Source organism: Columba livia, chromosome 9 (genome assembly GCF_036013475.1).
Source record: "Columba livia isolate bColLiv1 breed racing homer chromosome 9, bColLiv1.pat.W.v2, whole genome shotgun sequence".
Taxonomy (NCBI): domain Eukaryota; kingdom Metazoa; phylum Chordata; class Aves; order Columbiformes; family Columbidae; genus Columba; species Columba livia.
This window is the reverse complement of record NC_088610.1, coordinates 5,722,200-5,736,416: the sequence shown is the minus strand read 5'-3', so window position 1 is coordinate 5,736,416 and position 14,217 is coordinate 5,722,200. Positions and strand designations below refer to the sequence as shown.

The 14,217-nt window shown below is 58.2% G+C and overlaps 1 protein-coding gene across 3 annotated transcripts; it reads right to left on the bottom strand.

Moving 5' to 3' along the window:
• Positions 1-64: 64 nt before the first annotated feature.
• On the bottom strand, positions 65-12,761 carry LOC102093638 (mucin-4). 3 transcript variants are annotated; one of them, XM_065072840.1, is made up of 12 exons: positions 12,536-12,761; positions 5,759-10,660; positions 4,971-5,110; positions 4,512-4,676; positions 4,123-4,278; positions 3,521-3,651; positions 2,661-2,749; positions 2,089-2,268; positions 1,512-1,664; positions 1,222-1,335; positions 896-937; positions 65-771 (listed from the first exon to the last, which is right to left on the bottom strand). In XM_065072840.1, exons 1-12 carry the CDS (start codon positions 12,594-12,596, stop codon positions 755-757), a joined length of 6,150 nt encoding a protein of 2,049 aa, XP_064928912.1. In that variant the 5' UTR covers positions 12,597-12,761; the 3' UTR covers positions 65-754. The 3 variants fall into 3 exon arrangements, with proteins under 3 accessions (XP_064928912.1, XP_021136235.2, XP_064928913.1); XM_021280560.2 differs by having other exon boundaries at positions 1,216-1,335; positions 12,536-12,753; XM_065072841.1 differs by having other exon boundaries at positions 1,216-1,335; positions 6,437-10,660; positions 12,536-12,749.
• Between the last annotated feature and the right edge of the window lie 1,456 nt (positions 12,762-14,217).

Below are 14,217 nucleotides of genomic sequence, written 5' to 3'. Positions count from 1 at the left end.
CAACACCACTGTCCCCACCACTGCCTCCCAACCTGGTTCATGAGAGGACATGGCTGCAGCAAGATCAGTGATGCTCAGACCTTTGAGGCTTTATTGAATGAAATAGATTTGACAAAGATCTTTTTTTTTAAGAAAGGTAGATTCTCTCTTACACACAATATTATTTTTTTTTTGTCCCAATGCTTCTGATCACAGGACTGAATTTTGCCCTCGCACATAAAGCAGAGGTGTCAAGCAGCCTCTGCCTTGATCTAGAGAATTGTCCCTTCTCCTGGGCACAAGGACTGCACAGGTGGGGATGGCTGGAGGACAGAAGTTGGGGACAAGACAGGACCAGGTCACAGGGTCAGCCTTGTGCACCACAGCACTCAGGGGCTTGGGTGCAGGTGAATCACGTGAGGTGCAAAACCCATTCCCTGGGTGCCAGGGGACCAAACTCAGCTTCCAGCGTGGGGGGATGGCAGGTGTAGGGAGGATGGGGGAGGTGGGTGCAGTGAGGGGTACCTGCCCAGCTCCCTGCCAGCAAGGAGGTGCCCACAGGCACCCGTTCAGCTGCAGCTGGGGAAGGGTGACTAAAGCAATGGACTCCTTGGGACAAGTCTGGGTTAGAAAAATGACCTTGCGCCAGTGAAGGTAACTGCAGACACCGGGGTGATGGGTGCTGGGAGGAACGGGGGATGTGGGACAAGCAGGAATAAAGGACTTGGAGAATAAGCTGTGGCCCAGGCCATGTTGCACATGTACAATCCCTCAGTTACTTGTCTTCTCTATCTGCAAAGAAGAAGAAAGAAGGATTCCCTGGCTATCTTCTCCCTGGGAGCCCGGGGCTAGCCAGAAGCCCTGGGACAGGCAGTGGGATGCAGCCAGTGGAGAGGAGACCCCTGAGCCCACTCACCTCCCTGCTCCTTCGAGTTACTGTCCTCCTCCTCCGAGGAACCTGTGGCAGTTGCAAGAAAGCTGCACATCAACTTACACCAACAACCATGTTAGCTGCAGTCCTCCTCCCCTCCCGGTGTGTTGTCACCCCCAGACTATGCCAATGGTTATGTGCTAAGGGAGATGCCCTCCCTCAACTCTGCACAGCCCATGGGCACCACAAAACCCATCCCTCTGCCTGAGGCTCTTGCTGCCTTGACCACAGAGTAGGTGGGATGCTCCCCCCAGTCCTGGGCACCAAGACGGCATCGCCCTGGCACACACGGGCTGCAAACCCACCAGTACCGGGTGACTGGTATCCGTCACAGCCAATCTTCGGTCTCTTCTCACTGTAGCGGGCGCAGAGATGAGCACTGCCCGCCTGGTTACAACACCAGTCGTACAACTTGAGCTCCTGGTCTGTAGGCAAAATAGGAGAGTAAGGGGCTGAAAGGGAGAGGGAGATGGGCTGGCTCCGGGCAGGCTCGCCTCTTCACTCCCTCCAAGGGCAACAGCGTGGCACAGAGATCAAAACAATTTACAGGCTACAGCCATGACAGTCTCAGCTAAGGAATGCCAGGGTTGCCAGTGCTTACCACGGAAGGGGGATGCCTGCCTGAAGAACCTCCAGTACCTCTCCTGCCGCCCCTCGATGAGCCGGCTCTGGCTGTCGTACAGGCAGCGGACACCGGCACCGTATGGGTTGGGGGAGGCTGAGTGCAGCATGGAGACACGGGCAGCCCCCCAGCCTGCAAGGGAGCAGCAGTGAGCCCCAGTGCAGCCCTGCCCAGCCAGCAGCCCTGCTGCAGGGCACCGAGCGGGGCTGGGGCTGGTTCCTTGTTATCCATCACTCGTGGTGCTATGGGTGGTTTGGAGAGACTGATGGGGACTATACAAGTGGTGCCCTAAGGTGAGACCCCAGGGCTGGGGAGGGTCCATCCCTGCTGTCCCTGTGCAGCTTAGACCAGCTGCATACAGTTTAACAAAACATGGACAGGTCAGCCCTCATTCCTCCCCATTTTCCCTGTCTCTGTGGAAAAGGGCAGCTCCCTCCCCATTTTCCTTGGGGTCCCCTGCCCACCCAGCCAGGAGGGACTCGAGCCACCCTTGCAGGGGAAATGGTGAGGGACAGCTCGGGGGTGAAGACGGTGGGGAAGTGGCATGTTCACTTGCCTCCCCGGCTGCTCTTGAAGCGCGGGTCCCGCTGCCCTTGCTGCAGGGTGCAGGGGCAGGCGGGCAGGCCCTGGCTCCACATCCGCGGCTCCTGCTGCTGCCCTGTCCACGCCAGGCACTTCAGCCGGTAGTTGATACCCACGCGGCTCTCCAGTTTGTAAATCCACAGCCCACGGAGGTCTGAGCAGGGAGAGAAACCATGAGTCGTCACCTCTGGCCAAGGGGATCATGGGGCAAGAGCCAAGTGATGCTGGAAGATGAGCACGCATTGACCTCCAGCCATGGGACCTTGTGTTTAACAGCCACCCAACAGGAGGGAAATGGGGGGAGACTCTCCCCAAAGAAGAAAACCTTGGAACATAGCCATTGCAACAAAAAGTGTCCATGGAAACATCAGCCTCAGGGCATAGCTTGTACCCAGGGGAAGCATTTTATGTGCTTGGAGGAAAAGCCTGGTCTTGGTGAACTCAGTGAGAGCCTTGCCACAGTGGCAGGGTGGATTTCAACCCCTGGAAATGTCCCCCAGAAGCCCTTCTCCAAACACCCCAGGGGCTGCAAGAACCTGTTCCTACCTGTGTTGTAGCCCCTGAACTGGTCAGGGCGATATTTAGCAGCTGGAGGTCTCCGAGTCAAGTCATCATTGCGGTAAAAGCCATCCCCGCTGTGTGCGGAGGAAAGGGGAGAAATCAGAGGTTGCTCTTCCCGAGTTGGGTTATCTCAGCCTCAGCTCCAGCCTGCCCTTCAGCCACCCTTATCCTGTGCATGCAGGACCCCACAGCACCCAAATCACAGCTGCGGGGACAGGAGGGCAAAGACACCAGCTACCCCAGCCCACTGCCTCTTCTCTACAGGGTGCTGTTAGTTTTTGGTGCTGCAAATGCTCCTGCCGCATCACGGGCTGTACCCCCAGACACCTTGAGACTCCATGAACAGCTTCCATGGTTTACCAGCACCTTGCAGGGTGATAGGAAGCAGAAACCCACGAGTGGTCATGCACAGGGAAGCACATACACGTGCTTGTACCGCCCGCGCTTCCCATCCCAGCCACCTTTACCCAGCTGCAGCAAGCAGCTAAATAGCAAACCCCGGGGACAGACTGCCTGTAATGTGAGGAGGCAGGAAGCCACTGCTCCGGCCAAGCAGCGGAAATCCCTTCCCTCATCTGGCACAAAGTTCAGCAAACATCCCCTTCTCCCCCCTGCTTCCACCCAAACCACCAGGACACTGCAGGCCAGGGACCCCAGAGGGATGTGTGGATCTTAGAGCAAGCACAGCCCAGCTGTTTAGCACTAATGGGACAAATTTGATTTGGAAACCCCCATATGTTAGGCTGTACGGGTGTGGACACCCCATCTGGTCTGTCCTCATCCTTGCAGAACACTTCATGGGACACAGGGGGAGGACACGGGGTTGGGGGCCAGGACTGCTGTACCTGGTGTAGCCGATGAGCACGTTGGTGGCAGCCAGCCTGGTGTAATCCCACTGCATGCCACCCGCCTGGTACAGCATCAGGACGTAGGACCTGAAGCCATCAGTGGTCAGGACAGCCTGGTATGTGATCGTCTGGGGAGAAATGTTGTGGACAGGTAAGAAAGTGAGGAAAGCTGCTGGGTTTAAAATTAGGGGTGCGTGTGAGTGCTGGCTGGGGGACGGTGGGGCTGAGGTCTTGGTGTGCAAGGCAAATGCAGCCTGGGCTGGTTTGCATTTTGCATGGCAAATGTGATGATTTTACTTTGATGCTGTTCCATGAAAAGCCTTAAATTCACCCACTTTTATGCTTCTAAAGAACAAACTCCCACCACATTAAAGAGAAAGACTTAACGCAACAGGGAGAGTTCAACTAAATACGTCCCCCAAAAAAACTGAAAAGCACCAAAACATGGGCACAGCCCAGTTCTTTTTGGCAGAAGTCTTCAAAACTGACCTTTTTCACAGAACTAGTTCTTATTTTCAGGCACAGACAAGGTGACGGCCCATAGATCTTGGGGTTTTTGTGACAACTCAACAAGCCCTTGAGCTCCATCAGCCTCTTACCCTCCGAGTGTCAGTCCGTGCTCCGTAGGCAGGTGCCTTCTCCCAGGTGATCTTCAGGGTCCAGGCTGCCGAGTAGGAGGACCTCAGGTACCGCCGAACCTTTGCTTCCACGTCACGGACGAAGGGAGGCTTGTCTGTGTTAAGGGTGGGGAACTCCTGCAGGTTGGGTACACCGGTGGATCTGTGTTAGCTCCCAGCAGGGCAAAGACAGGTCAAGATTGGGGTCATCCATGGAGTATTGTGGATGAGGTTTGGACAGCTCCCCCCCCACACAGGACCAACAGCTCTTAAATTTGGCCCAGAAAAGGAAATTACCACTCATAGACTGCCATCTCAAGGGACATCAGTATAATTTATCACCCAAAAGTGTTTCAGGTGGCTTCACTCACCTGGTAAAAGGTAGTACCAACACCTCTGGAGAAGTCAGCATTGTCCCAAAACACAGCAATCATGGGAACCTCCTCGCGGCCGCTAAAGCCTCTGGGAGGAGGGTTGGGGTATGTGAAGATGCTGTTGTCCGAGGCTGGGAAAATGATTTGTCCGTTGTCTGTAAACTGAACAAAGGGATCCCTCCATCAGGTGAGATCAGGACCAGTGGGATCCCCCAACACAAGGGTGGCAGTCCTCCCATTTCCAAGCCCACTCTGAGGATCATCCAAGTAAGGCCACCACTGGCCACCACCAAAACTGGCACAAAGTCACCCCCTGCTGCAAAAAGACCCTGGCATCACCCCAGTTGATTCAAGCCCGTAAGGGTCCCATCACAGACACCTGGCCCCTGGTCCCTCCCACAGGTTTTTGGGGGATGGCCGCTTGCCCAACAACAAGTCAAGCCAAAGTAGACTCACATAGAGAGAGCTGCGCAGGGTGTTCCCAAACGGGAATCCAGTCTCGGGCTTGAAAAGTGGAGAATTAAAATCCACCTTTCTTTCCACATACTCCCGATCATTTTCCCTCGCTCCATACCCATAGAGGGGTATAGCTGGGACTGAAAAAGAAGAACAAAGCAAAACACACTTACAGCAAGGCCTCTGGTTTGCACCAAAAACTCGAAGGGCTGAAATGATTTTGCTTCCACAGGGACCCAGCCTGAGCAGCAGGAGGAGGGGGGGACACTGCCAGTAGCCCTCTGGGACACCCTGCATGTCACCTTCCCCTACAGGAGCTTGCTCCCATCCCTTTTGTTGCCTCACACATGCACAGCTGCCCCAAACCTGCTGTGGTGGCCTTTGTAGTCACTGTATCTTCCTGCTCCAACCCCGTTGGGGCATCATGCTGAGGGACTGCTGTTAGGAGGGGAAAAACATCACAAAGGACTGTGGGAGGGGGACAGCAGGGAACTAAACACCCACAGCTCTTTCTAGAGATGTTTACAGTCTCCAGCTCTCTATCTATGTCCATTAAAAAAAACAAAGAATTTGGAGGGGAAGCATTTTCCAGCTGATGGGACCGTACTTGAAGGCAAGCTCTGCCTGCCAAAAATGCAAGCTCTTGTGCAGGAATTGCATCTCCCCCAGGGATCCTGGTCCCATATAGCCCCCTCCTCAGTCTCTGGGCACTGAAAATTCCCCAGGACAGTCCTTCAGGAGGCCAGAGGTGCTCCTGCTGCCCGGGCTGCCCCGCGAGCATCACGTACCTGTGGGGCTGGGCAGTAGGTTCAGGGCGGTCACCGGCCCTCCTGGTGGAGCTGGAAACACGGGGGACGATGCGTGGGAGGTGACAGTGGCTACTGCTGGACTGGGGAGCACCTTCCTGACCCCAGGGATGGGGGCTGGTGGGACTGGGCTGGTGGTGATCAGGCTGCAGGACACGACCGGGCGTGCGGTGGCTGGGAACCCTCTTGGGGTTTCCCACTGGCCTGGGAAGGCTGCATGGAGGCTTGACCCACTGGCGGCAAGGACTCCATTTGCCAAGCTGGTGGTCACCTTGTTGCCTGAGAATGGCTGCATGCCAGCAGGTGACAAGCCACTGACAGGTCCTGGCCCTGGGATCTCTGATCCAGGGCTGCCAGCAGCAATCCCGGCGGGAGGCAGGACAGAGAGCCCTGGGGTTCCCCCAAGTGAGGAGCGAGGGGGGGTCTCCATGGCTGCCCTGGCTCCAGTCACACTGGGAAGGAGCTGAGCAACGTCCCCTCGCCCTGCCATCACTTTGGGGAGTACAGCATTTGCTTCCCCAGGCACAAGGCCATCAGCATCCCCAGAGGGATCCCCAGGGCTTCCCGGCTGGTGAGGGGGCAGGAGCAGGGCAGGCCCCCCCAGCACAGCAGTCCCCAGCTCTCCCTTTCCCTCCGCAGAGGACCCCACTTGTGACTCACGTGCCGAAAGCCCGGGGCCAGCAGACACCCCCTCTGCAGAGCTTTCTCCCTCCAGAGCAGAAGGCAGCACTGGGGCAGCATTGGGGGATGTGGGGGCACGGGGTGATGCTTCTCCAGAAGGTGCTGGCATCCCTGAGGCCACCTCGTCTTCAGAAGACCACAGCTGGGCACCTCCAGCATCACCCGCCAGCCCACCTGGTGCCCCCAGAGCCAGGGGGGCGCTCCCGCTCTGGGTGCTGGGGACAAAGTGGGGGTCTCCATTGGGTGCCAGCCCTGAGGTCAGCCCATGTCCAGGGAGGAGCAGAGAAGCAGGCAGTGAGGTGGCTGTGCCATCGGAGACACCACCAGCACCTGGAGCCACCGGGAGCAGGGGCTGCGTCCCCTGGGGGGAGGCAAAGGCAGACGGGGCTGACACTCCTGACGTGGTCTGTATGATGGGTCCTGCTCCCTCTCCCAGGCTGGCACTGGAGGAAGGTCCCCTGTCAGCTAAGGCACCTCCAGGCAGATCCACCACATTGACTTGGCTCAGTCTTGCATCAGAAAGTCCAAGATCAGCACCGCTCTGAATGCCAGGGGCAGATACAGGGGGTTCCTCAGGACCAGCAGCCTCCAAGCCTGTGCTCAAGCCATTGCTGGCTTCACCAGCTCCAGGAAGGTTTGCTCCATTGGCAGCCGTCCCAGGTGATGAAGACCCCACAGTAGATGAAGTAGATGCAGACTGCAGCACAGCTGCTGCTTCTCTATCAGGGGCTCCTGAACCAGCTGGCTGCCCTTCAGCAGCAGTCTGCCCCAGGGATGTTCCGTCACCAGCTGCTTCCCCTGCACCTTCCCCTGCAGCAGGAGGGACCCCAGGCCCAGCACCCAGGGAAGGCTGCAGAGCTCCAGGAGTGCTGCCTGCTCCTCCAAGGGCACTTGGACTGGCTGTATCCAAAAGAGATGATGTTGCCACCGCATCACTGTGAGAGGCAGGACCGGACAAGGAACCTGCACCAGGCAGTTGATTCACTCCAGCCGCCGTCCCACCGCCTGCAGCAGAGATCAGGGATGGCTCAAACTCAGTCCCACTGCCTGCTCCTCCCAGCATCAGCTCTGCTGTACCGGTGCCATGTCCTTCCACTGCTGGCAGCCCTGGGTGTGTGCCAAACTGGTCCCCGAGGGCAGGTGATGGGGATCCTGCTGGTCCATAGACTGCTGAGTTGGGGACATCCCATGCTGAAGTCAAAACGGTGCCTGGTCCGCTGGCTCCAGGGAGACCTGCTCCCTGGGGAGCACCAGCTGCTGCTCCCCATGGCTGTGGTTCCTCAAAGGATGGAGACACGGGTGCTCCCTGGGCAGCACTGAGATCGGGGCTCACTGGTGTCTCTGCCCCAAGCACGGGGCCAGCTGCAGATCCCAGGGGTGGGTAAGCAGCCCCAGGAGCATTGGGAAATTCACTGGGCAGGTCCTCTGGTCCTTCAGCCCCTGAGAGGTCGGGCTGCAGCCCAGCACTGCCGAGAGATGCAGGACCAGGTGGGGACACTTGCCCTAGTGCCGGGGCTGCTCCTGTCCCTGCTCTGTCCCCAGGAGCTAATGAAGGGGACAGTTCAGTATTCACCAAAGCCCCTGTTTCTCCTGCTGGCAGCTCCCCAGTGTTAGAGGGATCCTGCTGAGCACTGAAGGCTGAAGGACTTGTCTCTGTGTAGGGCCTTTCACTCTCTGGGTTTCCTGCCTGTACCGCATTCCCTGTGCCATCAGCCCCCAGGACCTGAGCGAGCCCTGGGCCGGTTTCACTATCTGGAGAGGCTGAGGACAGGCTGTCAGGGACAGGGGCAGCGGCTGGGATGAGTCCTGCTCTATTGTCCTCTGAAGTGGAGGATGTTGCCACCACATCACTGCGAGAAGCAGGACCGGACAAGGAACCTGCACCAGGCAGTTGATTCACTCCAACCACTGTCCCGCCGCCTGCAGCAGAGATCAGGGATGGCTCAAACTCAGTCCCACTGCCTGCTCCTCCCAGCACCGGCTCTGTTGTACCAGGACCTTGTCCCTCCACTGCCGGCAGCCCTGGGTTTGTGCCAAACTGGTCCCTGAGGGCAGGTGATGGGGGTCCTGCTGGTCCATTGACTGCTGAGTTGGGGACATCCCATGCTGAAGTCAAAACGGTGCCTGGTCCGCTGGCTCCAGGGAGACCTGCTCCCTGGGGAGCACCAGCTGCTGTTCCCCATGGCTGTGGTTCCTCAAAGGATGGAGACACGGGTGCTCCCTGGGCAGCACTGAGATCGGGGCTCACTGGTGTCTCTGCCCCAGACACGGGGCCAGCTGCAGATCCCAGGGGTGGGTAAACAGCCCCAGGAGCACTGGGAAATTCACTGGGCAGGTCCCCTGGTCCTTCAGCCCCTGAGAGGTCGGGCTGCAGCCCAGCACTGCCGAGAGATGCAGGACCAGGTGGGGGCACTTGTCCCTGTGCTGGGGCTGCTCCTGCTCTGTCCCCAACAGCTGATGGAGGGGACAGTTTGGCATTTGCCAGAGCTTCTGTTTCTCCAGCTGGCAGCTCTCCGGTGTTAGCAGCATCCTGCTGAGTGCTGAAGGCTGAACGACTCGTGTCACTCTGGATATCTGCATAAAGACTGTCATCCCCTGGACCTCCTGCCTGTGCTATGTCCCCTGGACCCTCGGCCCTCTGACCCTGGACCCCAGCAGCGGGCCATGCCAGTCCATCAGGTATGAAAGATGCTGGGCTGGGGACATCTGAAGCTGAACTCGAGCCAGTGCCAGGTCCATTGGCTCCCTGGGGAGCACCAGCAGTGATGCCCCATGGCTGTGACCCCCCAAGAGATGGAGACACAGGTGTTCCTGAGGCAGCTGCAAGGTCAGGGCTTGTTCCTGTCTCTGCCCCATCGCCAGCTGCAGGCAGGGTGCTGGCCCCAGCCCCTGAGGGTGGGTAAGCAGCCCTCAGAGCACTGGAGTTGTCTGTGGGGGGTGGCAGAGCAGACGCAAGCAGTGGTGGCTGTTCTCCGATGGGGATCTGCCATGGGGCAGGCTGCAGGGATGGTTTGGTGAGACCCATTGTTCCTACGTCCTCTGTGGGCAGCACAGTGTCCAGGACTGGGGGATTCGTGTCACTCTGTGCATCAGTGGGAACGCTTGGGTCCAATAGCGAGGTGGCCATGTCCTCTGTCACCTCAGGTGCTGCAGGTGCCTCAATGGCTGCAGGTGACAGGGTTGAACCTTCCGATGACAGCCCAGGAGCTCCCTGCCCATCCCTGTCCCCATCGCCAGCTGGTGCCAGTGAAGCAGCCGGGCTCAGTGCTGCCTGGCTGGGAAGGATGGAGGGCTCCCCTGGGCTTGCCACTGTTGTGCTCTCTGGAGACAAGAGGGATGAACCAGCTGTGCTGAATTCACCATTTACTGCATCTCCCCTGGCTCCAGGCACCAAAGCTGAGGGACTTTCCTCGGCAGCTGGGGCTGTTTCTCCCTCTGGCTCTGGGGCAATGCCCCCAGCCCTGCTCAACATCCCGTCCTGCTGGTTTGTGATCAGCCTTCCAGCGCTGGGGCTCCAGGAGTTGGCACTGTCTTCTGTTTGAAAACCCACAAGCCGGGTTGTGTCTTCCTTGACTGCTCCCGTACCTGTGGTCACCCCTTGGCTCGGCAGGACGGTGACCCCAGCACCCACAGGACTGCCAGCAGCTGGCTGTGCCCCCCAGGTGACTGCTGGCAGAGTGGGAAAGAGCACATCACTAACAGTGGGGTCTAGGTTCTCTGCTTCTTCCCTGGTCACGGCTGCAGGAACATCCTCCTTCACACCTGCAAAGAGAGGGGTGGTCCCTAGCGGGGCGGTGGGAACAGCCCCTGTTACATCGAGTGCTGCTTCTGGGGTGACAGCGGGGTATTGTTCAGGGATGGCGGCAGTGCTCGTGGCTGCAGTGGGAGCAGCTGAACCCCCCTTGTTTTCCTGAGACGTGTTAAGAGGCTTGGTCACGTTTATCAAAGTCAGTGCTGTAGAGCCGTATGCAATTGTTGCTGTCACCAAAGCATCTGTCTGAGCCCCAGCAGGGAAGGACAGGCTCGACGAGCTTCCAGCGAGGATACTCTCTGCTATCTCAGCGTTGGCCACTGTGGTGCTCGTCTCTGCAGTGCCCATCACTAGGGCAGGGGGCCCCTCACTCTCCGTCGCAATGGGAGAAACTGTCCCTGCAGCAAATGACCCCTCAGTAGTGACAGGGATGGCACCGGCAGCCCTGAGCCCTGCAGAGAAGCACAAAATGGAGCATTAAAATGGGTGCTGGAGCCAACAGCCTGAAAGGATCAGCCACACATCTCCTCCAGCCAAGCTCAGGGTGCTCCCGCTCCTTCTTAAACTCTACTGCCTCATCCTGCATTTCTTTTAAGAGCCAAGGAGTGCACCCTGGGCTGCCTTAGGCACAGCACTTTACAGCACTTTTTGCATCTCCAGCATCAGCAGCTGCCAGCTGAGACAGGACACAACTCATCACAGGTCAGAGAGAGACGTGGGTGCAAGCACAGAGGAAAAGGCAGACACTGTAACCCAGCCCAGTTAGGCTGGGGATGGTACCGCCTGGCCACTGGCAAGAGCTGAGTCCCAGTAAGTCTAGTTCATTGCCCCCGAGGTGTCTGTGCAGCTCTGCTGCCCCAGGACAGCCCTCAACCCTCTTTGCCTCCCTGGAGGGACACCCCTAAGCACAATCACTTCTGAGGAGCCCCAGGGGTGGTTCTTGCATTTTGTCACCTTTCGAGTGTCTGAGGGACATTTAAATACACTTTACCCAAAGCCCTTGGGCAGGTAGGACAGCAAGAGACTAGTGAAACATTCCCTGACTGCAATGGCTCCTGACCCGCTGCAGCTAAAGCAGGTTTGCTAAACCTCTCCTGAGGGGGGACCTGCCTGCCCTTGCCCCCGCTCCTCTTGCCCCCAGCTGGGTGCAGCACGCAGGGGTTCCCTGCAGGCTGAGGGAACATTCAGCAGCTCCTGCTTACAGCTCTGCTCTCCTGCTGCCAAAATCCTGCCTCATATCCAGGAGATTCCCTGAAAGGGGAAGGAGACACCACCACACACCCCAGGAGTTTCTCCCAGCACCCACTGGCACCCCTGGGTGACGTTTCACCCAGACTTATTTTTAGGACAGGGATGCGGGCTCTGGGAAGACCAAGCTGCCGCCGTTGGCTCCAGGAGGAGCCGGGCGGATCTGCTGACGCTTGGCTTTAGGCAGCTGCAATTAGGGGAGATGAAGGGCACCCTGAGGGTGAGACCCAGCAGGGTTTTGTCGCAGCCTGACAGCCCGAGCCTGTTCCCCATCCCGGTGCTCTGGTTTGTCAGGTTCCCCCTGCCAGGCAGCAAGATGTCCTTGTAATGGAGGTGCCCCCAACCCCACCATTGGCTCAGCTCGTTAGCTTGCAGATAGCTTGTGCCAGTCAGTAATGAACATTATCTCCTCTGCTAGAGCAGTTTTTGAGGGGTCCATCCTCCTCCAGCCCTCCATTCCCCCTCCCAGCACGCTGCTGCTTCACCCTCTTCCCCTGCTGAAATAAGATTTTTGCACCAACCCCCACCAGCCAGAGGAGATCAGCCACTTCCTTCCTTGTCTCAGGGAAAATAAAACACATCAGTCAAGTCCCCCGGGTTATTTTGGCACACTCCATCCCAGCAAATCCATATTTTATCTTAATTCTTCCATGCGGAGCAGGAAACACCATCTACCCCACACCACCCATTCACGGGAAGCTTGTGTAAGAGAGGCCCAGCATGGAGCACCAACGTGTGCTCTTCCCGGGGACATGGGAGGGATGGGAGCATCCCTGGAGCCCCACTTCACCAGCTTCCAGCCCTCAGCTCCCTCCCTGGAGGGGTATGTGGCTGCACGGAGGCTCCCGGGCTGAGCTCTCACCTATCCCACAGGTCCATGCCTGCAACCAGCACTTCAGGGTGATGCCTGTCCCATAAAATACTTTACTAGCTCTTTGGCTGTAATTGATTGCAAGGACTGGTCATAAAAGACATTTCCAGTGCAGCCAGGAGAGAATCATACTGTCTGTGTTAGGCTGCATCAGAGGTTTGCAAGGGCTCAGGTAGCACGTGTGCTAACAGAAAAATATCGGACGTACCGTGCAGAATCCATATGCAGCATCCCACGAAGGTGGAGGTTGTCCATCGCCTGGTCCCCATGGCTGGGGCCTCTGCACAGGCAGAGCACTGGGAAGCTCAAATGGAGGTAAGAGTAGCAAGAAGCAGCTCCGTCCGTCTGTCCCTCCCTCCCTGCCTCTCCTGTGGAACTGGAGTCCTGCAGGTGCAACCCTGCTGCTGCTCCCTCCCATTTATAGGGATGGCAGAAGGAGGCAGGTTACAGCTGCTGTCCCTTCCCGCCCCCAATGTCCCTGTCACCATTCCTTTGCTGCTGAGCCCTCCCCTTCCCAAGGGCTGGATGTCCTGTTCAGCCAAGGCATGAGGTGGGGCGTACCCAAAGGTCACCCTGCAGGGACCCCCCGGGGACCTTGGCACAGCCCAGTGCAGCTCCCTGGGCACCAGTTGGCAAAGCCCAGCCTGGAGCAGTGTGTGGCACTGCCAACAGTGGCACAGCAGCCTCCCCATGGTCCCTGCAGGAACTGCTCCCCACAGCAACCTCCCCATGGACCCCGTGGGACCTGTTCCTCACAGCAGCCACTCCACAGACCCCACAGGACCTGCTCCCCACACGGGGGAGTGGGCCTTGGAGCTGCAGATGGTGGTGACATGGCAATGGCAGCTGGTGCCACCATGCCTGTGGGGACACCATGGGCACTAAAATCAGCAGCTAAGTGATGTCTCAGCTCAGGGCAAGGCAGGACTCAAGTTCCCATTTGGTTCACAGCTTCCCTGGGAGCAGAGGCACATCCTAAAGCTGGGAGATGTATGGCTAGGGACAGGCCCTGAGGTGTCAGCTGAGCCCCCCAGTACTCAGCTGCAACTGGGAGCACTGGAGATCCCAATCCAGGGCCCCTGCACGGTTTTACACCTGCACCTCAGTATGGGCACGGCAGTGCCAGGGAGCTGGGAGGGGGCAAAGGGCCAGGGAAGCTCCTCTGTGAGGTGGAACCAGCATCCCCAGAGGCTGGAGCAGGAAAAGGCACAGCCCAGGACCCCCTCCCCTGCTATGTGGATCCCCTGGGTCACTTCATCCTGATCCCCTGGTCACCTCACCTGTGTGCCTCCCTTCCCCTGGAGTAGCAATCCCCACTCCCCACCTTGAAAACTGTTGCCAGCTCCTGCCCCGCCCCCGCAACAGCATTATGCATACCCCCACCACTACACGCTTTTGTAGTCAATTAAACGCTTCTTAACCAGAAATGCCCCTGGGCATCTTGTACAAAGTATTATGAGAGGTGTTGTTGGGCAGTACACAGTGTCCCACCAGCGCTGGGCTCCTCAGGGCAGGTGGCAGCGGCCAGACACGCTGTGACACCCCAACCCGCCAACTGGGCAGCATCAACAGGGGAAACGCCAGGGGAGGCCAAGTCACGGCCGACAAAACCCCATCCTATAAACCCACGCATTAGCCCCTGGCAGTGGGAACAGGGCACAGACGGTAAATCAGGGGAGAGCTCACCTGGAACAAATGCCCGCCCACCAAAAATGCCAGTGCGGGGGCGAAGACAGAGGAGGACAGTGTGTCAGGGGCCCATGCAACCAGCACTGCAGATCACGGGGTGACCACCTAGACAGTGACCACCCAGACAGTGACCACCCAAGCGGCTGCCACACCTGGGCAGATGGAGGATTAGAAGGATACAAACCCACCGTGGGAGAGTTG

Excerpts from the sequence above, each read along its gene's own strand:
- LOC102093638 (XM_021280560.2), bottom strand. The coding sequence starts at position 12,596 with ATGGGGACCAGGCGATGGACAACCTCCACCTTCGTGGGATGCTGCATA. Across the intron at positions 3,652-4,122 it reads CACGGACTGACACTCGGAGG|ACGATCACATACCAGGCTGT; the intron begins GTAAGAGGCTGA and ends ATTTCTCCCCAG. Across the intron at positions 2,750-3,520 it reads GTGCTCATCGGCTACACCAG|CGGGGATGGCTTTTACCGCA; the intron begins GTACAGCAGTCC and ends CTCCGCACACAG.